The sequence below is a fragment of the Pagrus pagrus genome (genome assembly GCF_965226575.1).
Source record: "Pagrus pagrus genome assembly, chromosome: 7".
In the NCBI taxonomy this organism is placed as follows: Eukaryota; Metazoa; Chordata; class Actinopteri; order Spariformes; family Sparidae; genus Pagrus; species Pagrus pagrus.
In genome coordinates, this window is record NC_140191.1 from 23,611,624 (window position 1) to 23,634,943 (window position 23,320).

The 23,320-nt window shown below is 39.9% G+C and overlaps 2 protein-coding genes and 1 pseudogene across 5 annotated transcripts; all 3 read right to left on the minus strand.

The window, feature by feature from the left end:
• Positions 1-640: 640 nt before the first annotated feature.
• On the minus strand, positions 641-3,918 carry LOC311260147 (RNA exonuclease 4-like; annotated as a pseudogene). Its single transcript has 2 exons — positions 3,837-3,918; positions 641-1,492 (listed from the first exon to the last, which is right to left on the minus strand). The product of its transcript is annotated as an RNA exonuclease 4-like (transcript).
• Positions 3,919-4,607: 689 nt separating this feature from the next.
• Positions 4,608-12,362, minus strand: sult2st3 (sulfotransferase family 2, cytosolic sulfotransferase 3). 3 transcript variants are annotated; one of them, XM_084357105.1, is made up of 6 exons: positions 11,925-12,362; positions 7,259-7,467; positions 7,017-7,143; positions 6,803-6,897; positions 6,205-6,385; positions 4,608-5,984 (listed from the first exon to the last, which is right to left on the minus strand). In XM_084357105.1, exons 1-6 carry the CDS (start codon positions 12,058-12,060, stop codon positions 5,869-5,871), a joined length of 864 nt encoding a protein of 287 aa, XP_084213231.1. In that variant the 5' UTR covers positions 12,061-12,362; the 3' UTR covers positions 4,608-5,868. The 3 variants fall into 3 exon arrangements, with proteins under 3 accessions (XP_084213231.1, XP_084213230.1, XP_084213232.1); XM_084357104.1 differs by lacking the exon at positions 11,925-12,362 and adding an exon at positions 9,629-9,865; XM_084357106.1 differs by lacking the exon at positions 11,925-12,362 and adding an exon at positions 8,790-8,966.
• Positions 12,363-14,235: 1,873 nt separating this feature from the next.
• tmem147 (transmembrane protein 147) lies at positions 14,236-18,841 on the minus strand. Its single transcript, XM_084356965.1, has 8 exons — positions 18,758-18,841; positions 18,086-18,188; positions 17,548-17,617; positions 17,314-17,379; positions 17,086-17,222; positions 16,908-16,992; positions 16,041-16,162; positions 14,236-15,139 (listed from the first exon to the last, which is right to left on the minus strand). The coding sequence occupies exons 2-8, from the start codon at positions 18,160-18,162 to the stop codon at positions 15,019-15,021; spliced, it is 678 nt and encodes a 225-aa protein (XP_084213091.1). The 5' UTR covers positions 18,163-18,188; positions 18,758-18,841; the 3' UTR covers positions 14,236-15,018.
• Between the last annotated feature and the right edge of the window lie 4,479 nt (positions 18,842-23,320).

Here is a 23,320-nt window from a genome sequence, read left to right on the forward strand (position 1 = left end):
AACAACTAAAACTAAGGACAAAAACAATGAAATGAGAAGTGGGCATTGCTACTTTTCGGTGGCTTAGTGGTTTTAGTCAGTCAACATTGATTGAAATGTACGTATTGAGATACAAAAGTCAATAAGCTTGACTACATTCACAATCTTTTACATAGGTTTACTCTGTCAAGGAACAAGACATTTGAATCCTGCTAGTAGAGGTGTGTGTGCTTGTGCTTAATGTTTACAAATATTGTTAGCAAGGGAAGAGAATCTGGTTATTAGGTGTATGGTATTTAAGCTACTGAATTATTGATTACATATACTGTAGGTACAAGTGAAAATCTGTTGATTTTTTCTTTTTCATCATTTATCTCACCTTTAATTCATACTTCCCCAAACATCCAACTTTTAAGGCATCCATGAATCAATTGATGAAAAACCAAGTCATGATAAGTTGAGTTCTCAAGAGTACTCCAAAGGATTTTAGGAGGAAATGGCTGAAAAGGATCAGTGTGAATAAAATCTCTTAGATGTTTTAAATCTGCAAAAATTATCCCTCACCTCCTGAAACGTCCAGTCTCAGGAGCTCAGGCTGACAAAGTCCCACTTGTGGCCATCTTTCATTTTGTTGCTATTTTGTAGTGATAGAGCTGTGAGTTCAAAATCCCATGAGTTTCTTGTTCTTGGACAACTTGGGCTTTCTCTCATTCTTTTTGTCTGAGTCTTTGTTTTTCTGGCTTTCTTGAATCTCTTTTTCCCACTGTTTCCTCACGAGCGTGTAGAGCCTCATGGGGGCCTGTGCATCTTGGACGGATGAACGTCACCCTGCAGGACGTTAACGTTGAGTATTTCTCTACAGAGCAGTTTCAGCAAGGGTCGAGAACTCTTAACAGTTTTCCTAACAGGTTTGTACATCTGAGTGTCTCGGATTTTCTTTTTTGGATGATCCAAGAGTAAAATCTTTAAGTTGTTGTGGATGGCGTGTCCAACCACTATTCTGCCTATTAGGATCTCAGCCACCTCCCTCTTCACAGTCCGCACATCCTCTCCATCCTCAGTGTCCTCTGGTCGGATGCTGCTGACAGCTGTCCTGTTGTCATGTCGTCCGTCACCTCCTCCGTGGGTTTCACTGTGTTTGTCATAGATGCATTTCCCACGGCTCTGGTGAGGCCTTCAAAGCCTTTCTCCTTGACCAGAGTGCTCTGTGTCCTTGTTCTTCTGAACACTCTGCTTCTTCCTCATTATCTCTGCTCCCACTGTTGCCTCAATGTCACCAGGATCTACATCATCAAGCCAAAGGACCTCTTCTGTTGGTTTTCTCTCTTTGCCGACTTATTTTTCTTGGCTGCTTGCTCGCTATCTGACTTTCCACTCTCCTTTTTCCTGTTTTGAGCAGCAGACTTTGTCATCTCTGAGACACCTGGGACCCTCAGGTTCACCTGAGAGTCCCCGGGGACAACACTGGTAGGAACTGTTTCGTGCTTGACCTTTTCTTGACTTCTCTGTGTGTCTGGGACACAGAGAAGAAATATCTTTAGTTTTGCTGGCATGCGCTTCTTCTTTTCTGGTCGATTGACCTTCAGCACCTCTTGTAATGTTTTCCAGTTAGAAGATAAGTCTTGGGCGTCTTTTGGAGTTAAGGTTTCCCGAACTTTGTTTTTCTTTCTTCTAGGGAGGAGGTTTAAGCCTAACATACTTCACCCCCAGACACTGTTTCCTTTCCTGTTACGATGTGAATTGTTTCTCTGAAGATTTTTGTTCGTCGTGTGTTGGCTGAAGATTCTGTCTACTCTTCCTGTACCTTTGACAGTACGGCCACTTTCACTAAAATATCTGGTATTATTAGTTTAAAGTCTGTATCTGTTACCCGTGCTCAGCCACGCTGGACCGCCACAACTCCATCACTCAGTTACCAGGTAATGTTCAAAAAGTAACAGTAAGTACTGTCTCACTGAAAAATGTTTCTTCAAAGTAAGTTTACCATCCAGCGGCATCAAAACAGAATAGTTATTCCTTAATTGTCCTGAATAGCTGAGAAAATTGCTCAGTGGTACACTTCAGGTGCTCCAAAGCCATGCTGAAATGTGTATTTCTGAAATCAAAATCTGTTGATTTATGTTACGGCCTTCATTTATAGAAGTCAAAGCCTAGGCTCAAAAGGGGTTGGAGGATGCAACATATAAAGGGCACCAGACACGAGGTTAACAATTAACCCACAAGCTTTATTAAATTATTCCTAAAAGAAAACCAGGGACAAACAAAAAGGGGCTGAAGATCCCGGCCGGAAGGAACAAAAGATGGGAAGATGCTGGACCAACCATGCAGTGGGCCGTTGTTCCCTGCATCTCTCCCTAAACAACCTAAATGGAAACTAATCCTAAAATAAAAGAGACGAATAACTGAACCACCGGGTGAGAAACAAACCTGCTTGAGGAGAGAACACTTCTCACCAGTGTGCTGCTGCTCATGTGTGTGATCTCCACGCTCACCTGTCCCTGCACTCTCTGCCCTGTTATCACCTCCCCCACTCCAGCCGAGCACTGATTACACTCAGGTGTGCTCAGGTAGAGAGGGAGGAGGGTGGAATGAGAAACAGGGAGAGAGAGAGAGACAACAGTACACACACACACACAGCAGAGGCACACGTAACAATTTACATGAGCAGTGTAACTGTTCAGTCTTGTTCAGCTCGTCAAACAGTTTTTTCCCTGCGACTCGAGGAGATGGAAGTTGTAACAAATGTGGGATCTAATATACATTTAAAGAGATAATTGGTTTAAAAGGGGCTATTTAATAATTTGTAGCAATTAAATCACTTCTTTTTGTCCATATGTGAGCAGATTGTAACGTGACGTGAACAATTAAATAGACCTTCTCCTCTCTCTGTCGCCTATGTGGATGATTTAATAAAGTTGTTTAATGCTGCTGGACTGTGGATTTCTTTGTGAACAACTCGGGTCAGATTTTCCGCAAAAGTCCAAGGGATGAAACCTTAAGCATCTTCTCAGGTGCCTCGTCTCAGTGATTCTCTGCTCTGCGAACAGAGAAATAGAGGAAATAGAGGCCGCTAACATGAACAACCAGCTTCCAGCACAGCACAGAAGTTTCAGAGAGCCCCTTTAAGTTAAGTAAATGTTTTAGCCATTTAAAGATTGTGAGAATCGGTTTACATATCAAAGTGTCACCATTACTGGTGTTGAGGAGGCTTTAAGAAAACTGTATATTGAAGTTAGGAAACAAGTCTATTATATTTATTTAATTGTAGATAATGTCAAACCAAGATCAGTGACAATGTTGACGTCTCTTTCATGACTTTATGCAGGCTTTAAGGGACAAAACTATCTGTCTTGAATTATTCCATGACACATCAGCTGTAAGCCTGATTCACATCTTAATGTTTGAGCAATGGCACCGTGATATTTCTGGAACCCATCTTTCTGTAATGCAACTGTCTAGTGCATGTTTGCTCTTGAAATGAAGAGTGCCTTTCTTATGATCTCTTATTTTAATTGTAAAAGTGCCAATGAAGCAGCTAAGGCCAAGTAACAACAGCAAAACTCAGCAACTGAGTGAACACAGACTCTCTATGAGTAAAGTTTTACTATTATTATGACTTTTGTGTGTGTGTTTCTCTGAATCGGTCTATCCATGTCTGCCAGACTTCCTTTGCCCTGGTCTCTTCATCTGTATACTGAGCACAGTCTGCAGAAACAGTGGTGACGTTTGGCTGCCATCTACTGGTTGAATCAAGTACATTTCAAGTAGATAAGTGATCTGCTGCAGCATTTGTTTGACGTCAGTATCAGTGAAATCATGTTCTGATGTTAACTTTCTAAATGTGCACGTGTGTCTACCCATGTGAGAGATGCCAGATAGGATGTGTCTCTTTTGCTCTTTGCGCCTCTCCCTTTGTTGTTGTCTGCTGAGTCCAGACATGTTTGGACACGGTGTGTAGAAATACCATACAAAGCTGAAAAGGTCAGTAAGGTTGTTTTTTTTCATCCTGATTGGTTTAACTGTATGTAAAAGCACGTTGTAATGTCTGCTATAGAAAGAAGCTTTATAACTTTACATCCTTTATCAAGTCATCAAGGTTTTATGTTGAATGCATCAGTGAACAACTACCTGCTTTTACGCCCAACAGACACAGAACAGAAGATCAAGAAATGGAGTTGTGTTTTGGGGTTTTTAGCTTGAATTTAGTCCAGACACTTCTGAGTAAAGCATCTAAGTTGCTAGAAGCTAGACCTTTTTTTATTTCCCCACCACTACTGTTCATCAGCTCTTTGCAACATCATACCAGATGTGTCCTGTGCACTCGACTAGTATGAGCTTGTCTGCTGAAAACAGATACCTATGGGTGAATGTCAGTAAGACTCAAACATCCAATCTATAGCAGGCGCAGCCTCAGTGGAGTGCTAAAAACAGACGCTTTGTTAACCTGTAATAACTTTATCAACAGTGACATTTACCTGGAATCACACGTTCTCTACCTCCAAGAGGTTAATTCCAACCTGGTAGCAAGTTTGTGCCTCTAGGTGAAAGTTTCCTAGTCTGCTATGCAACCAAACTAACTAACTTCTACATACAGACACTTTAAACACCTGAAGAAAAAAGGAAACAGATGACCATGTAGACTTTTATTTCAGTTTACTCTTAAAGATCTAAGGAAACATGCAACAATCATAACTGAGATATTGAAGCAATGCAAATCAGTCCAGTAACAATTCAATAATAGTGAATTCAAATGTGAAACACCATAATAATGAAAAAAAATGTAATTAATTAGTCAATAAAAACTAAACATTTAAAACACAATATGAAGTAATAGTAGAAATTTGACAGTTCAATTAAAGAAAAACAAATCATTAAAACTCAACAATAAATTAACAAACTATATTTCTGTTCCTTCTATTTCCTGGTGTAAAGAGTTGGACAGATTGACACTGTTGGGAAACTTGAGTCAATTATATCAGAAAATAATAACCAGTATTATAACAAGCATCTACCTGGTAACTATGCTAGGCTATGCCTCATTGAGAAATTTTAATTACTTAGCAAAAGATTGTAATAGTAGTAGTAGTAGTAGTAGTACAATTAGTGGAGACAAAATTACAAGGTACAAGTCAATTATGCAGTAATTAGCACCAAAACATTTACTGTACAAAAGTGACATTGTGTAGAAATATAATTCAAGCTAGCAAGAAGCCAACAATGTGCGTCAAATCATAAAATCTGTATGGTCCTCGAGCTTAAAGGTGTAATAGGCTCAGTTGTGAGCTTGTTGTAGCAGCATTTCCTTGTTGGTACCTTAAAACAAATTGGAGGGATGTGTTTTCTGCAGACAGTCAACTTTTGCAGATGCAACATTTACATCCTGGATAGATTAAAAGGTGTAATTCATAAGAAAAGGCCGTAATTCGAAAGCAGCACCAAAACTTAAGGGGGCAGCATAACCTCTTATTGCTGCTCACTATATACGCTTTGCTGTAGCTATCTTTGGCTGTTAGCAAGTAGCTCAGTCAGCCGTGGAGCTACATGGCCCTATTAGCTGACAGGAGTCTGTCCGCACTGCAACCTCGGATGACAGGGGAGTCACCGCGGTCAATTCAGACAATCACCTCTTGTGGTCAGTAAAAGTCTCTGCAACCCAGTACGAATACGTCTTTTCTGTTGATAATGAATATTTTTTTTTAAAATTTAATGAGATAATATTTATCCAGTTAACAACTGCAAAGAAGTTGCTTGTTATGTAAAAATTTAAAAAGTCTATCAAATGCTTTTTGTCGTATGACTAATATTAAAACCAACCTTTGTATCAAATTCCTACATGCCTGATATGCCTTGATTTTATTTCTACAGCTCTGTCTTTGGGACAGCTGTTGTTCAATCCAAGCTCCAAGGCAGAGAGAAGCTCTCATTCTCCAGCTCTTTGCGAATGACCGATGTGAATCTGGCCAGTTGCTCTGGGTTGAAATGGTTTCTCCAGTCTCCAACAACACCTAACATGACACACACACACACAACAAAACAGTTCCATGAACACAACAAATCTCTGATGTGAACAAAAATCAATTGTTCGGAGGAAATCTAAACCATCAACATACCTGATTAGATCTGAAATGACAAATCAGCTTCAACTGAGTTGAAATTCTAAATCTAGTCTGACATTTATATCAAAGCTAAATCAGAGAAACTAATCATGAGCACACAGATTCTCACCTTTCCTGAGGAATGGAGATTTGTCGCTGTCCATCAGTCCCTTCGGTACCAGGTTGAAGTTGGACATTGTGTTGACCTTCATTGCCTTGAAGGAGCAATGTTCTGCTACCTTCTGAATGACTTCCTCACTCAGGTTACGACCCAGAAAGTCTGACATACTCCTGAGAGCTGCAGGAAGGTCCTAAATGAGGGACACGTGGACATACGTTCTTTTATTTATGTGGAGCAACAGGTGTTTGCCTTTAACTTATGATGGACATTCTCAAATAATGAACTTTTTATGTAAATACACTGACACATCATGCAACCTGATCACCTCTGGTCTGAGATTGTTGCTCAGACCAAAACATTCAAGACAGTTTGTTCTCTGGTAACAAGTGTTCCAGTTGTCAGATGTGGCCTTAAAACACACATTTAGACACAGATGGAAATATTTTGTCAGAGAAATAACAAATGGAAAATCCTGTCTGTTTCCTGGAACTGTAGCAGACACACTGGCGGTCCACACAGTGTTATAAGAGACAATTTGTTCGTTCAACAAGACATTTAATGTTCAGAGTGAACCAGCGACTCTGGCCTTTAGATTAGAGTATGTCACCTGAACCATTTCTTCATATGTGATGTACATTATTCGATCTCCCATGTCTGTGTGCCTCCAGCTCTTCACATGGTCTGTCCATTTTCCAAACAGCACTGCAGACAACACAGACAGTGTAAATGCAATGAACCGCTGCTCTGACATCGGCAATAATGACAAACATAACTTTGTCCTCAAAATGCTATCAACATGCAAATTCCAAGTAACCTCTGACCTTTGCCCGCCAGGAATGTTTCCATGAACTCATCAAAGGTTCCCGGATCTTTGAGGAATCCGGCCATCTGGTGGAAGTAGTATGAAGACACCATGACGTCCTTCGGGTTCCTCATGACATAGATCACCTGTCAGTTACAGACAACTGAGCATGAATAGAGACTTTTGTCACAGAAACACCAAAGTCAGGAGCTCCTCTGACCATACATGGTGACAAAATACAATAGAAAATCAACCATTTACCTTGGCTTTCGAGGCGTGGAAGGAGGGGGGCATGAGGTGGTAAGGAAAATGTGTAACCATTGCCCTTGGAGAAGTCAACTTATCAACAACCACTGCTAATCTGTTCTCCTCCAGCCAGGGCACCCTGTCCCAGTTTGGGATGGTTTGGATCGGCGTCAGATCTCCACCATTCAGCACCAGAGGGAGGATCTCCTGCATCCAGATAGTACCTGCAGAAAAGAATCAGAATGAGTAACAAGACGACTACAAGCACTGACTTCTACAATAAGGGAAATACAACAACAGATAAACAGGTAAACAGATAAATCAACACTATATGATCCAAATTAAGGGTCGTCAAAATCTGACACTGGGTGGTTCCATTTTAGACAAAACTGAAACAACTGCACCTCCCTGAAATCCCCACTGGAGCCCCACAACAAGAAAAAACTAAATAAAACAGGAGGGTGTGTTTTTTCTTTAAGACTGAGGCTACACAGTTTTCAGTCCACTGTATCCTGGGAGAGTCCCCATGGCCCTGAATAAGAATAAGGAGGTATGGAAAGTAAATCAATGAATGAACAAAAGAGCACATTCCACTTCCCCAAGACATCACGCTCACGGACCACACAACACTATGTGCTCTTGTTTCCCTAACAAGGTTATACCCCATGGAAACAGGTCTCAGTCTGCAACTTGCTCAGATTAGTCTTTCTCAGCTGATGGTTGTAAAATGTGAATATTTCTGCACTGCACACAATCTAAAGCACAGCTGAAATCTGTAAAAGTCTATATAACATTGGGATGATAATTTGTTTAAAAATACAAAAAATATCCTTTCCAGCCAGGTGTGAAATTACTTAATAAGTTAGGTTTGTCTCTATGAGAGTAGACCAAAGGTCTTTGGTGTTTGGATAGTTTGCCAGACAAAACAAACAGTTAAAAGATGACATATTGGGCTCTGGGAATGGTGATGGGTATTTTGACTGTTTTCTGACATTTATTATCAAACGTGATAAAGTCTCCTGTAGGTTGCATGCTAGAAGATAAGTTGCCTCTACATGCCTCTGGGTTAAACAGTTCATACTTTCATTGTTAATTATTACAGAGGTGTAGTGGTGTAATGTAACACTTTTATGCGGCTGGGTTGCACAAAACTTTAAACTTTGATCCAGTATCAACTTTAAACTTACACTTGAGCAGGTTTAACTTTTTTAATGGATTGAGCAAAATATTCAAGTTCCTCGAATAAAATGAAGGGACAGACTGAACCCAAGTGAGTTTTATGATGCTGCTGAATTTCAATCAAGATACCGGTCCAACAAGGAACCGGACAGGAAGACTGGAAAAGTTGGGTTTTCACCAGCAGTAACTTAAAGTGACTCTTGAAACAGCTGAACATTGCTGAATGTAACTAAGCTAACTTTTAGTTAGCTAGCAAAGAATGAAAGGTTTTGTAAAGGAAAATATAACAGCTAAAAGTTAACGGTTCCCCCTCCTTTATACTTATGGGTCCTCACAGCACTCACATTTCTTAAATTAATATATTTACATTAGCAGCACGGCGGCGCAGTGGTTAGCGCTGTTGCCCCACAGCAAGAAGGTCCTGGGTTTGAGAGCTGGGGCAGAGCCTTTCAGCTTTCTGTGCAGAGTTTGCATGTTCTCCCCGCGTCTGCGTGGGTTTTCTCCGGGTACTCCGGCTTCCTCCCACAATCCAAAGACATGCAAAAACGTTAAGTTACTCTAAATTGGTGTGAATGTGAGCATGAAGGGTTGTTTGTCCCTATATGTCAGCCCTGTGATGAACTGGCGACTTATCCAGGGTGTACCCCGCTGCTCGCCCAATGTCAGCTGGGATCGGCTCCCCCGTGACCCTGAAAAGGATAATGGATGGATGTTTACAATAACTTGGGCAGCATCTCCATCTCTTGATTAAACTCTTTGTATCAATAAAATTGATTTTACCGAACAGAGATTAATTTTTGAGTTGTTCAACAGAGCTCTGCTTAATTCTAAATCCTAATTGACATTTTTAAACCTAGTTTTGCTAAAATCTGATGAAAGCTAATATTGGACTACAATAATCCTTGTTGGTGCAACCCCGCCTTAATCTTAACCAAACTTTGGAGCTTGCCCATGTGATTTCTCCTCCCCTCAGACAGCCTCAGTCCGCCACTGTTACAGTCACAACAAAGCTATGCTCGCTGTGAGCCAAACTCTATGACACATAGTATAACATGTAATACAACAGGATGTGCCATCGCAGAGAAGCAGGACAAACCCCAAAATGACGTCGATACACTGTTTGTCACGTAACTTGTCCACAGTGGGTTTTTATTACGACACCTCGGTGAACCAACACAAGTTTAAGTCGTCCAGACAAACTCTGACCTGTCTTCGGATACGTGGCGGCCACGACGTCGTCATCTTTAAACGTGAACTCCTCCACAAACTTCAGGCTCTCCATGGAGTGAGTCTCACTAGGCAGTAGCAGCCCGTGGTGCAGGAGATACTTCTCTTCAGAAGACATTACGGCACGAGGACTTTCAGGGATCGCTAAATCACGGACAGTGGCTCCTTTGCTGCGTTCAAGTGATGTGGGAGAAAGCCTCAAGCTTTATACTGGGCGGTTTCTGTCAATGACTGACTGAGTGAACAGCAAATGTAAATCATTCAGATAAGAAAAAACGAGTCAAAATTAGATTTACAATGTCGGTATTATCGAGTAAAACAAACCTACTGCATAGAAGCCATTTTAATCAAGCAATACCATTTGATAGCGTCAATTTTCCGAGAAGGACCTGAAGGCACACCTGGATGGTGACTGAGGGTTAGGGACTTAGCAACTTCCAGAAGAAGTTTATTCAAGTGTGCTTACTTCTTTAAACTAAAAACACGAGAGTATGATTTCAGAATACTTATACTTAATACTGATGACAAGATTTAACTTAACTACACTGACAAATATGCAGAAGAGAAAAAAAAATAGAATATTTGCTTGAAAATCCGTAATATGTCAGGTGAGTTGTTATATGTGTAGTGGCACTCTATATATGAGTTATCTACAAGTAAATAAGGTAAGTAAAGTACAGTTAAAGGTTTATTTCAAGTAAGCTATAAAATATATCTAGATAATTACCCAGTAGGAATAGTATAATTTAAGTTCAAGAAATATATATAAAAAATAGTGAAGTATAAGTATGATGTTAAGTTCACTTAAAGAAAAAAAAAGTATGCAGTACAAAACTAATCAACTCGTAGTTTACTGATTGTATACTTTATGTTACAGCCAGAAAAAAAAAGCATACTTTAATAAATTGGAAAAATGGGCTAGAAGTTAAGTTAAGTTGACTTATAGTATAATTCACAGTATAGTTTCAGTACAAAAAAAACGTTGTGCAAACTAGTTACATACTCAAGGTTTAGTAATCTTATATTTTAAGTATACTCAGAAACACTTTCAGAAACTGAAAAGTGGTTGAAATTAGTCCCAGTACTACCAGCACATTGATAATAATTATTAAATTATAAAAGAGCTTTGGGGTAAGTTAATCTTACACCCTGACTGTCCTTCTCCATCCATTTTCAACAGCATTTGATGTTAGCAAGTAGACTGTTGTCTTAACTGCAGGCTGACACACCAGTTTCATTCATTACCTGCTTCATCTCAGCTGTATTGGCTCAAAGCGGGTACATTATGCCAATTTAGAGAATAACACCAGAAACCCGCACCTGTTTATTGTGTCTGTTTTGTGTGTTAATTGTTGAACAACTCCATATGATTCAAACTTTTATTATTATTTATTGACAAAAAACTAAAAATAACACTTAAGAATGATTGAAATGAGCTGAAGTTAATTCAATTCAATTCAATTCAATTCAAAATACTTTATTTGTCCCCGGGGGGCAATTAAAGGCACTAGGAGTAGTTGTACACAGACACAAACAAGTCAGATAGAATAAAATAGACTAAATAAACTAAATAAGATATTTAAAGTATTTACATGAGGTGCAAAGTAGCATTGAGGCAGGTTGGGTTGTGCATGAAGAGGGAGCAGCAAGTTAGTGCAGATGTGCGAAGGTGAAAAATGCAACAGAGAGGGAGGGGAAATGGGAAATGCAGTAACCATCAACAGGTTACTTATTGTCCGTTTCTACTCTACGAGCTAACCGGTCGAATGCAGGAGCAGCAACCCGGAAGCCTATGCATGCAAATTGCAGTGCTGCGTCCAGGCTGGCCCACTGAGAAACAACAAAAAGACAACTGGAGGCTTTGCTGGTTGCAAAGAGTAAATTTGGTAAATTTTCCTGATGCACGTACATAAATGCAACACTAAGTGAAAGACTAACACAGTACCATAGTACAGGCTACAGGTGGGCAACACATAGAGCTCAGTAGTTTTCTGATGATGCTCAAAAAGCTGCAGTACCTCCTTGTCTTTTGGTGCTCTAAGCATCTGATCTGTAGTCCGTACATCTGGGGCTTTAGGGCACCAATAACATGGCCAACATTATCTGCTTATAAGGAGCCTACAAAGATTATGACATTGCATCATGACAAATTTATGCGTATGAATGTGTACGCTAGTGGATTGAGGAAAAATACACATAAAACACAATACATCCCTTGGGATTTAGTGTGACAGATGAAAGACACATAACAGATATGAGAATTAATACACTGTACCTGACTTGGGGTAAGTCACAGCAAACACATCCGTGTCTTCCACAGAGAAATTTTGGGCGTATTCCAAGCTCTCCATAGTGTGAGCCACAGGGGGCAGAATAATACCCTGGTAGTGAATGTACTCGTTGGATAACATGATGGTTGAAGCTGCCTCAGGGGTGATTTAAGATTCCTGCACGGGATCAGTCTGGAAACCTGAAGTCTCTCTCTCTGAGCCAGTTCTGGGAGTTCTTCCGGTTATACAGTCTCTTTTCCCTGTGCTCCTCTTTAGTTGCTAGTCTAGCTGGCATGGATGCTGCTCAAGCCCATTCTTGTAAAACCATAACATGTAAGGTATGCAACTTGCGTGTGCTAGGCTAGGTACCACCCTCACGTAGAGGCACACCCCTCTTAACTTAGTCACAAGTTCAGGCTAATGTCAATGTGTCATTGCAGCCTTCACTCTCTAACAAGCAAGCACGATCCTTTTCAGCAACAGCACACAAGAAGCAACAGTGCATTAACAGAGAGTAGTGTGTGTGTGTGTGTGTGTGTGTGTGTGTATTAGGTAACAGAAAAGCCTATTGTAGCATTTCAATAATGCGAGCATTGTTGGACTCCAGAGGAGGCTCCAGCTGAGAGGGGAGCGGGGGGTAGGGAGAAAACGTAGGCAGACTAACCCTAAAACTAAAACACGAGGAAGCATACAGATCCCTGACTTAAGTCAAAGTAGTAATACCACACTGTGAAAAATACACTTCGAAGTAAAAATCATGCATTGAAAATGTTATCAAAGTAAGAGTATGTAAGTATAATCTGTATTGTAATATAACAATAGTAGTAGAAAAACTCAACACAGAAAAATGTCCCCAGTTACATTGTAAATCATTTGTTATACAGGTAACTATTTGATTACTCGGCTAGGCTTAATCATTTCAGTGGTTGGGGAGTTTAAATTCATGAAAAACCTTTATTTTAAACTCTTCATAAAGTGAAAAGAATAATAAGTAGAAACGATTCAAGAAAAGTACAAGTACTTCAAATTTGTACTTAAGTAAATGTACTTAGTTACATTACACCGCTAATAATACCACAGAAGGTGTGTTGTGTGAAGAGATGGTAGAATAGTCAGCAGAGCAGACCCCCAGCACGCACAATCTCATTCATTTAACTTCCAGAATATTTTGTGCGACCTTTCCTTTAATGCCATCTCAAGTTTTCTGTGACAGAAAGAGGATCTGTGAGATAAAATCAAAGTACTAAGGGTATCACTTTCTGTCTGGGCCCTCGATGACCATCTACTCATTTACAAAACTGCTGAGATGTCATGCTACCTTTATAAAAGTTGTCCCGTGTTTTGTGGAAAGCCTCTGGAATGTAACTAGTCTCATTCACTACACATGACTCAGATTTAACTGAAGCGTCCCCCTCTGGTCAGAATTTCTCTTAATTTGATAGTTGTTCCCACTTGTTCTTGACGTTTTGTGGCCCTAGAAACCAAACTTAAAATGTCCAATAAAATGTTATTCCAGTGTTTTCCTTCAAACATTTCACTGTTGTCACTTTTGTTCGAAACTGAAGGTGTTTTCGAAACTGAAGTCTCTCAGGTGCATTAATCTCTTTGTCGCTTTTCTTTAACCCTCCTGTTAAGTGGTTTCACTCCCTCCCATCCTCTCTCAGGAGTCCATTTAGGTGTATTCAGGTTGTTCTCTCCATCTCCCAGATTACTATTCAGGACTTCAGCGTCTCTTTATTAAGTGTAATCGTAGAAGTGTGGGATCAGAGTGAGAACTGAAGAAATGTGGAGATAAGCAAGAAGGTTGTCAAGCCAGTGACTGCAGTTCTAGACCTCGTTTCAACATTCGTAAGTGTGTCACCACTGGATAGTTTAAGGAGACCTCTGGACAATTACCAGCTGTGTTTGTAGTGAGAAAAATAACGATATTTTTGACTGGAAGTCGGGACATCTCCAGTCGTGCTCATGGTGACAAAACAGGTATTTCAGGCCAAAATATGATCATCAACAGGTGGTGTTTGTCCCCAACTTAACAAGACCATAAGCACAGCGTTGAACCTGAAGTAAAAACAAATTGCAACATAAAGAAATGTAAAGCTTCAATATGTCCATGGTTTGCAGAAACAAACATTTCTGACATTTATTCCGGCGATTGTGTTGCTATGGCAGGTCTCACAGTGTGCTACAGTGCGTGACAGTTTCTCCATCAGCTGTAAAATCACCAACTGCAAATGTAAAACCTACAGCAAATTTACTGTAAATTAAAGACAATTAAGGCAAGGGTTAAAGACATTAAGAAGCCGCTGGAACTATGGATAAGACAAAGAGACATCACTTTAATATCAAAATCACAGATTCTCACAGTTTAACAATGGGGTCGTAGTGCTGAGTGAACTGCAGTGTATTCATACTGCTGCTGCATTCAGGTTCTCAGTTAAACTTTAAATCTTTCATACAATTTCTTCAATAATTAGAAGAAATTTGCTGAAGTTATTTTTTAACTACTTGTAATATTAATTTGCGTATAAATAAATTGATAAACGTGTGGCAACACAATGAACAATTAAGGAACTATAACTGTCATTCATTTGTTATAATAAAGAATCAGTTTACTGTTTAATCTAAGCATTCACGCTGGCTCATTAGACAACATATAGAAAAGAATTATGTTATTTATAGTTTCAATTCACTTGTGGTCGTTTCGATACAAAATTCACCCTTTAAAAAAAAACCAAACAGTTCGGTAAACCAGTCATATACAGAAGCTTCCTGATGTCACAACTCATCCTGCAATGTTATCTGGTGACTTGAAAGCAAACAAAGCTTCACCCTGAGTGCATGTTTTCCATCAGGTATCTGTGCAGATTGCAAATTAAACCAGAAGAACTGGTTAGTTTACCAGTTGGCAGCTTGTACGTTCGCCTGTTTTGAACATCAGACCAGTCCAATGAAACAATATCAACAAGCATTTTTCAGTAGTCTTAAGTGTGATGGTTAGACTGAAACAGTATCAGGAAAGAGCTTCTGATTCATGATGACCCCAGTCCCATCTAGACCAGAGAGACTGATGAAGGCTTATCCCAGGGTGCTGAGTTTTACTCAGTTGCTGTGGACCAGGGTGACGAAGAGAAACAGAGAGCAGAGAGAGATGGCACCAGTCAGCACAGCTTTGACCAACAGCACTGTCCAACTGCCCAACAGGAAGACATGGACGAACAACCTGACGACAAAACAGAGAGGAAACGCAATGCATGTTATAATGTGAATGAACAAAACAAAACATTGCACTGCTCAAACCATCCAGCAGAGCCACAGATAACAAAAAGAAAAGTTTATTCAGATATTTGGTCATCCTAAATATCATGAAACTTGAACTTTCTTCTACAAAGAATCCACTTACAAAATGATATTTATTAAAAAATCTGCTGGTCCTCTTGAGGGTCCGTTATTCTTAATGCAAAACATCAACACCCTCTCAAGATTCTCGTGGTTTAATGAGCAACTGGCATTATTAATTAAACAAAACAGGAAAAAAATAAGAACATTTTATCAAAGAGATTTAGTGAGCCAAGATAAACTGTTTTTAAGTATTTTTTTAAGTAAATCTGTCAAGTAAACCCCTTTGATTGTCCGCCAATTAAGTTCTCATACATAGAATTGACCTATTTTATCGCTCATTCTGTTGCTGTTAGCTATTACCATCCTGTTTTCATTAAGGTATGGCTAAACCCTGGTTGAACTGAATCATCTCTTAAGCAAATAATTTGGCCTTAAAAAAATACACTTATTTACTTTCTTGATCAAAGGTTGATGCAGAGGCTAATACCACTGTCATGTTTGTCCATTGGGTACAAAGAGAAATCATGTGGTAAGCTAAGTCTGGAAACATGGGGACACAGCCAGCCTGGCTCTGTCCAAGGTAACATATGCTGCCTCTCTACACCTTTAAAGGTCACAAATCAATGCATATCATCTTTGTTTGTTTTTTCTACCACTGAAATTAACTCATGAAAAAACCCTTCCCTGAAGATAAACTGTTTTAATCCATCTTTCTGTATACTGTATGTAGTGTGTCTGAAGGTGTGTTGAGCGCATATGGGTGTGTGTTAAGTCAGACTTACTCCATTAGGAAGGCCTTGTAGACACAGAGAGCCAACAGCACAGTAACAGGAAGCCTGAAGCTCTTAGGAAGGTCATATCGTGTGAACATCCACACCACTGCTGCCATGGCAATGTAATGGACCTGTGAACACACAGAAATAATCACTGGTTTGGATTTTAACACACTCAAGTCCCAGTTCTAACGCAGGTATTAACACCCCCTGCTGGTCAGAATATGTATTGTATTTTCTTTCAGGCCAAAATATAATTCTATAAAAACTGTGGGCCTATACGAGATATCTAAAATAGATAGTGATCATACACACTGTAATATATATTACAAATATAAAAAAACATCAATGTTAGTTTTAAAAACAAATTCTGAACTGCAAAAACAAATAATGCATTCAAATTCATATCTTAATATGCATGAGTGACTTTTCAATAAGTCCAAGCTTGCTAGGGACATCGAAGCAAGGCAGCAAAACCCAGAGTGACTACAGACATCAGTAAAGTCAGTCTAATTATACTTTTATGGCATCAAATATTACAATAACACTGATAATATATTCATATTTGTATTTAGAATAGGTGCATTTACAGTCTGTCTGCTAGCCTGGTAGCTTACTAACCAACTATAATTTCCCACAGAGGTTGGCAAGCAGGATAAATGCTTTTTCAACAGCAAAGTGTTAATTCTGAATACAAATATTAATATATCATCAGCATTACTGTAATATCTGATGACATAAAAGTAGTGACTGACATTACTTACATGTTTTTGGGGCATTTTCTGTTTCAGTGTCCCTCACAAGTTTGGGTGCTACTCAGAAGATTGGAAATACAGGTACCGAGTACAGAAGTAGCAGAAGAAGGTAGTTACTCACCAAACTAATGTTGGAGTCAAAGCTCATCTGGATGTATTTCCAGTCAAACTCAATCCCTCTGGCTCCCACCCACAGAGGAAGACACCTGAAGAGGACAAAAACAGTGAGTTTCACATGGACAATAAATTGACAAACTAAAGCTATTCTTTCTTCAGCAGGGAACAGTGTTACTGTTTACCTGGACATCACAAGTTCTGCTGTTGCCCAGCCCATGGCAGCCACCATGATCTTGTACTCTCCTTTACCAGCATTACGAGACATCACAAGATGGAGGCCCAACAGGTCTGCCAAGTCCACTGTTGCCTTCATAAATTCCTGGAAAACAAACACACATTAGAGCCTCCTATGTAAACTGGTATTAGTAGTGTGAGAAAATGTCGTTACTATGATTTAGTTTCACACTCACCCCTACAAAGTCATAAACTCCAGCTCCTCCTTCCCATGTGGGGAAAAATGTAGCTAGGAACAACATCTGAAACACAGAAGGATAAGCACACAATATTTACACTCTCAAACACAATGAAGCTAATGACATAGTTTGTGCTTCTTCCTGCAGCCTCCCCAGCTCAGCTGTATTTATTTTGTTCCAGTCACTTTCAAAATGAGGAAAGACTGTTTAATCACCATGAACCTCTCTCACCTTACAGAGTTGGACAAACAGGTAGGTTGCTCCAGCCTGGACACATCTCCAGAAGGCATTGTACTCTGAACTACAGATTGAACACACAATAACAGTTAGCCAGTTAAATGGTAGGACTGTAAAACAAGAGTGCACAATATGACAAGTTATAATCAGACAAGGCAATCCAGAGATGCACTGTTTCAAGACTTAAGAGCAATAAGAGTGACTAAAGAAACAAAAGGTATGTTCAGCAAAAGGCTGCCAAATTCAAGAGCACACCACACCGTGCTAAGAAGATTACATGGACCCCCACCCAAACCTCTGACATTACTAAGCAGATTATTAAGAGATTTCTTAGTGCCTCAGCATATGCTGCTACAACAGAGGAATACAAAAGAAACCATGATAATGTGGTACAGCACAGTAATGTCTTGCAAATATTTATTCCTATTACACTTAACTGGCCACAGAATCTGCATGATGGAGATCATGCAGTATACAGTCATGCATTATTCCCCACCCACGTTGCAGATCCCTGATTCAAACAGACACTTACAGGCCACTGCACTTGTATGTTATGAAGTAAGGGAAATAAGCCAGGGCAAAGCAGTTCCCGAAGTGAAACAGCGTCATTATGTCTGGTCACAAAATGCTGCTCCCTGGAGAGACACAGATAAAGAGAACATTGATAAAAACAACTGGTCACACAGATTTAAAAAAAAAAAGAAATCCAATCCAATATTATTATGCGATTATTATACATAATCTTTATCATTTTTAATCTTGATTTTTCATGTTCATATCTCCCCAATGAAAATTACTTTAATAGACTGTCATTAACAGCTGGATGATGTTAAACTGCCGGATGTACCGTTTCCTACCTGACTACACTGTTACAAATCAATGTAACAAGCTAACAGGCTAATTCACAGCATTTACAAAGCAATAACAAGTCTGTCATCGCCAGGTAATATGTTTAGCAAGTGTCTTTACAATCAACTTGCTGGGCTATAAGGCTTTGTAATGTCATTAAGGGCATGAATAATCTGTATGTTAGCTAGCTAAGCAAAAATCCCGTCGCCGGTGAGGACACGCTCCTGCAGCTAGCTAAAGAGACGTGATGGTAATTTCTCTCTGTCGACTTTAACAATAAGGTTAGCTTTCATTACGTTAGCATTTTAAACATATGTAACACTGTAAAATATAGCTGTTCAGAGGCAGCACTTACTACGTTTGAAGAGCTGAGATGAAGCAGGCTGTCGTACTGTCTCGTTGAATGACAAACGGAAGTACGCTTGGTTCAACCTCGAAATGCCGCCGACTACTTCACCGGTCGGAACTTAACAATATGTTCCGCAATATGCTCTCCTCTGTGTCAAACAGCGTGTGTTAAACTGCTATTACTATAAATGGACTTAATTTGAGTTAATAAAATACATCATAAAGGTGTGAGTGTGTATATAGGCGCTAAAAGTAGGATTACATGTGCTTGAGTAATTACAGTTCCCATTTTCAAACTTGTTGTCCGTGGTGCATTCAGGACGGTCCGACATTTGGAAATAGATAGTTGTCAGTCATGAAACCCTTGTGGCAAGCTGTCAAACTGGGATATTGTGATAATGCTAGAAGAAAATAAACTGGGTAACCAAATACGAAATAAAAAAATGAAATGTAAAATCAAGAAATGTTCATTGCAATGGACTCGATGACTGATGGAAATTTACAAGCTACTGAGTGCCTGCCTGTGGGGAAGGAAATCACCTATTAAAATCATCTATTAAACACCGGTCACAATAAACCAGGTCAAAAGTGGTGTAAAAAAATAACATGCTATTTTTCTTCTCTTGTTAACTCGGCCTTTGGGCTACGTTAACTGTCACATTCCTAGAGTCAAAAGACATGAAAGTGCAATTTCTATAATCAGCTGTTGAAATAATAACATTTTTTTTTGCCTAGGAAGTTAATTTTCACATATTTTATGCAGGGTTAAGTGAATTACTTTCAGGTCAGGCAGGTATCTCATGACAACCTTTATTACTTGTGACAAACACAGTTGCAGAAACATATTTGAGCAACAGACAGCCCCATATAATCATCTAAACACATGTCAGTTCTACAGAAATGTATTTATTATCTAATTTTGGTTGCCAACAAAACAAAAAAACTTAAATGTTCAATAGTACATGAAAACCCAATAGCAGATCAGCAAGCACCTAGCACAGAAGGTATCTAACTGGAGACAGTAAGGATTTCATGTTTCTAATGACAGTTTGAATGAAAAGCAGCCAATTATGTCTCCGTGAGAATTTCTACAGTGCAGACCACACAAATACAATGTGTAACACGAAACTAACACAAACACTCTATGAAGAAATCAACAGAGAAACGTGTTTATGAGTACCACATCTTTTATTTTCAGAATTGACTACAATCACAACAAAACATAGAGAATACAGGTCCCTATGATAGAGAGAGCTCAGTCTGTTAACTACATTCAAAACATGCAATGATAATAGAGCAGTGAAAACCTAAACTCTCATTGCGAAGTTCTATTTCATTTTTCTACCATCCGTTTGACTTTGTAGCAGATGAAGTTTCTTCTTTCTGAGCAGTCCCTGATGATCCAGTTGTTTGTGTCGTATTTGGACAGGGTGCCGCAGTGTTTCCACTGGGATGGACAAGCTGGCAGCTTCCCCTGGTCCTTCAGCTTCTGACCATCCACCCACCACCACTCCCCTCCCAGGAAGCGCAGGCCCATCCAAACCTGAAGAACACAGGACAAGCTTGTAAAAGAGTTTATTATCTGTGACTGCTCACACTTTCATTCACTTCATGCTTGCTTAATTGAGATTTCAATTGAATGACAGAAACACAATGACAGCAAACTAGGTAATGCTGCTGACGATTTGGCTAATCAAACAGAAGAATGAAGCACTTCAATTCATTCAAAATGTAGCTGCTCTATAAATTAAAGCAAGCCAACCTTCAGTCTTGAATGCCTCATGTCTTAATAAACCAAATACTTTTAAAGGAGCCTTTATCATTTGATTACTTGCATTTACATTTCAATTCTGCATTAAAAAACTCACAGTAAAAAGATACCAGTTACTAAATCTGTTATTCTTATTATTTAGGCTTTTTGAAGTTGACTTCTCATTCCTTTTAATAAGGTGTCCACCTATCATGTTCTATCCCCGAGATTTCTACGAAGGGGCTGCGAGATAAATGTGATAAAAGATAAATGATAAAAGGGTTGTGAGATCAAGTACAAGCTAGGAAATGAGAAAAAAAGAAAAGAAAAGAAACATCTTTTTGGCTAATGTGTGTCTCAAACCTCATCGGTCGTGGCAGTGTAGATCCTGTCTCTGACATAGTTGTAGTCAGACAAAACCTCCAGGCTCAGGAGTTTGTACTTGAATACGCAGGGCCCCGAGGAGTCGGAACATTTGGTATCAATGTTCTGGCAGTGCATCAGAGCCTCCTCCCATGTCTTGTTCTCTTTCACCAACAACAGTTTGTCATCATAGCACACAACCTCATGCTTTTTGGAGCACCCTGTGCTGTACCACTTCCGATCGACAACATTAAGATAGGCACAGTCTGCGTTTAGTGGCTCGCCTTCTTCCCAGTTTCTGTAGTCAGATCGCAAGTCTCCGATCCATTTCCAGGTCTCATCAGCCTCTTGGTACAGTCCGATCCAGCCACTTTTCTTGAATTCACCTGTGTTAATTTGGGTCACAGTGGCTAGTTGGCCAGACTCAGCCTGACAGTATAGAGAAGCATTGTACCAATCGAGGGGTTTTACATGATGCCTTATTTTGTCCCCGACTGAGCAGTAGAATCCATGTTCATTCACACATAGATCAGTGAACCACTTTTGATACTCAACTGACACAGCTGCACACAGCTGGCTCTTTTTTCCACTGGCCCAGTTGGTGCTCCTCGAGATGTCATCTCCTGAGACCCCTTCTCTTGTCCTGAATAAAACAAATGAATGACTTCTGCAGGTTAGTAACTGTTTTACCTTGTTAAATTTAAACTGACACATTTACACACTCACTTCAGATTTATCCACTTCCAGGCTGAAGGATTCTCAGGGTCTCTGGTTAGACCGATCCAGACATTTTTGGCCCCAGTTGTGTTCAGCCAATCAGTCATCCAGGCAGCGTCCACTACGTCCCAAGTAACCATGTCAGTGTGCTTCTCCTGGCAGTACAGTCTGGCCTCTTTCCAGGTCAATGTACGTGGTGAGTAGTAAACCCACTTAGTTATGATGAATGCCTCAGAGTACAGAGAGGCCATGAGCAGGAGTGTGAGCTCAGGGCTGCTCCATTTCCCCATGGCTGGTCCTGTCTACACGTCAAGTCAACAGTGTGTCTGTTTGCAGGTGAGCTGGTGTCTCGGTCAGTGGCTGGTGAGGAGCTCTCACTCTGCTCTTATAGCAGCTACATACAGTACCTGCTCACTCCCACGTAGACACACCTCCCCAGATCCAGATCACCAGTACCACCTCTCCACACCACTCCAGAGTTACAGTCATCCTAGTGATGCCAGCAATTTTTTTTTAAAATCCTACTCACTTAACTCCCAAACCACTGTCACACATGATAAGTCACTGAATCCCAACCAGTGGTACTTATTCCCCCGAGGGATCATTTTGTTCCATGGAGTGACTCGGCTAATTTGATACCAAAGTAAACAAAAATAAATAAATACTAGAAAGTCTAATATCTAACAGTCTAATATTTGTGCTAGGAGGAAAATAAAAACTTCAAAGTAGGATGACAAACTGATGTGATGCCGATCTTCAGCTTTTTTGTCAGAAACGGAAGAGCAACAGGTGTATCTGTTGCCGTAAGTCACATTTATAAGTGGTCAGAAACACTCAATAGGTAGAGGGGTAATAAAATAAACACAAGTGTTGGCATGGCTTCAATTTGCTTTGCATGCGAGTAGATGGTGCACCTAAACACAAATGACAAGGAAAACAAAGTGGATCCAAATCCAGTCATGTGTGGTGAGGTGAAAGCCTCTGTTTCTCTGCATCTTTAAGCTGAATCCAAATGATCTACATTCAAAACTGCCCAGTCTCCATGCCTGGATGGGCAAATCAGGCTGTAACCAAATGACAGGATTCAAATCTTTTTAGTCAAGAGATGCTGATGACCACGTCCTTGTGCGGACCTCTGTATACCAGACACGTCTTACCTCAGCTTGATATCATCGAAGATCATGTGTCACTGTGGTTTAGTGAGGGAGCTGAAAACAATCTGAAATGAAGATGTCTGCAGAATGATGAAGAGCAAAGACAAGGAAACACACTGTCCTCTCATGACAAAATCTCAACACTATTAAATGTTTTAGATTTAAATATTTGTGAACATGACTTTAAATACTAGTTTTTAATAGTATGCAATCCTGTCTAAAACCAGTTCATACTTGGATCCATCACCCTTGATTTTTCTTGTTCTAATTGTAGTATGTTTGATGAAACAGTAGGTGGCACTGCAGCACAATCATTACAAACGTTAAAGCTTTTCATATCAGTTCCTGAAAGGAGAGAAATTTGGCAGAGGCAGAGGCAGAGACAAGCAGGAAGGAAACATTTCTTCTATATTAGGAAGCAGCAGCCTGCGTTTGAGTCTTGCTGCAGTACCTAAATAAGACAGCAGGTGGCTCTGAAGTCTTCCTGTGGCAGCTCTGTCCTTTCCCCACAATGTCTCCTACCACACTTACTGAAGGGAAGTGGGAGTCACTTTCCCTCTTCTTCTGAGAGGAGACACATTTTCTG

Excerpts from the sequence above, each read along its gene's own strand:
- sult2st3 (XM_084357104.1), bottom strand. The coding sequence starts at position 9,767 with ATGTCTTCTGAAGAGAAGTATCTCCTGCACCACGGGCTGCTACTGCCT. Across the intron at positions 7,468-9,628 it reads CGCCACGTATCCGAAGACAG|GTACTATCTGGATGCAGGAG; the intron begins GTCAGAGTTTGT and ends TCTTTTCTGCAG. Across the intron at positions 5,985-6,204 it reads ATCTCCATTCCTCAGGAAAG|GTGTTGTTGGAGACTGGAGA; the intron begins GTGAGAATCTGT and ends GTGTCATGTTAG.
- tmem147 (XM_084356965.1), bottom strand. The coding sequence starts at position 18,162 with ATGACGCTGTTTCACTTCGGGAACTGCTTTGCCCTGGCTTATTTCCCT. Across the intron at positions 17,223-17,313 it reads GAGTTTATGACTTTGTAGGG|GAATTTATGAAGGCAACAGT; the intron begins GTGAGTGTGAAA and ends TTTGTTTTCCAG. Across the intron at positions 15,140-16,040 it reads TACAAGGCCTTCCTAATGGA|GTTGTTCGTCCATGTCTTCC; the intron begins GTAAGTCTGACT and ends TTTTGTCGTCAG.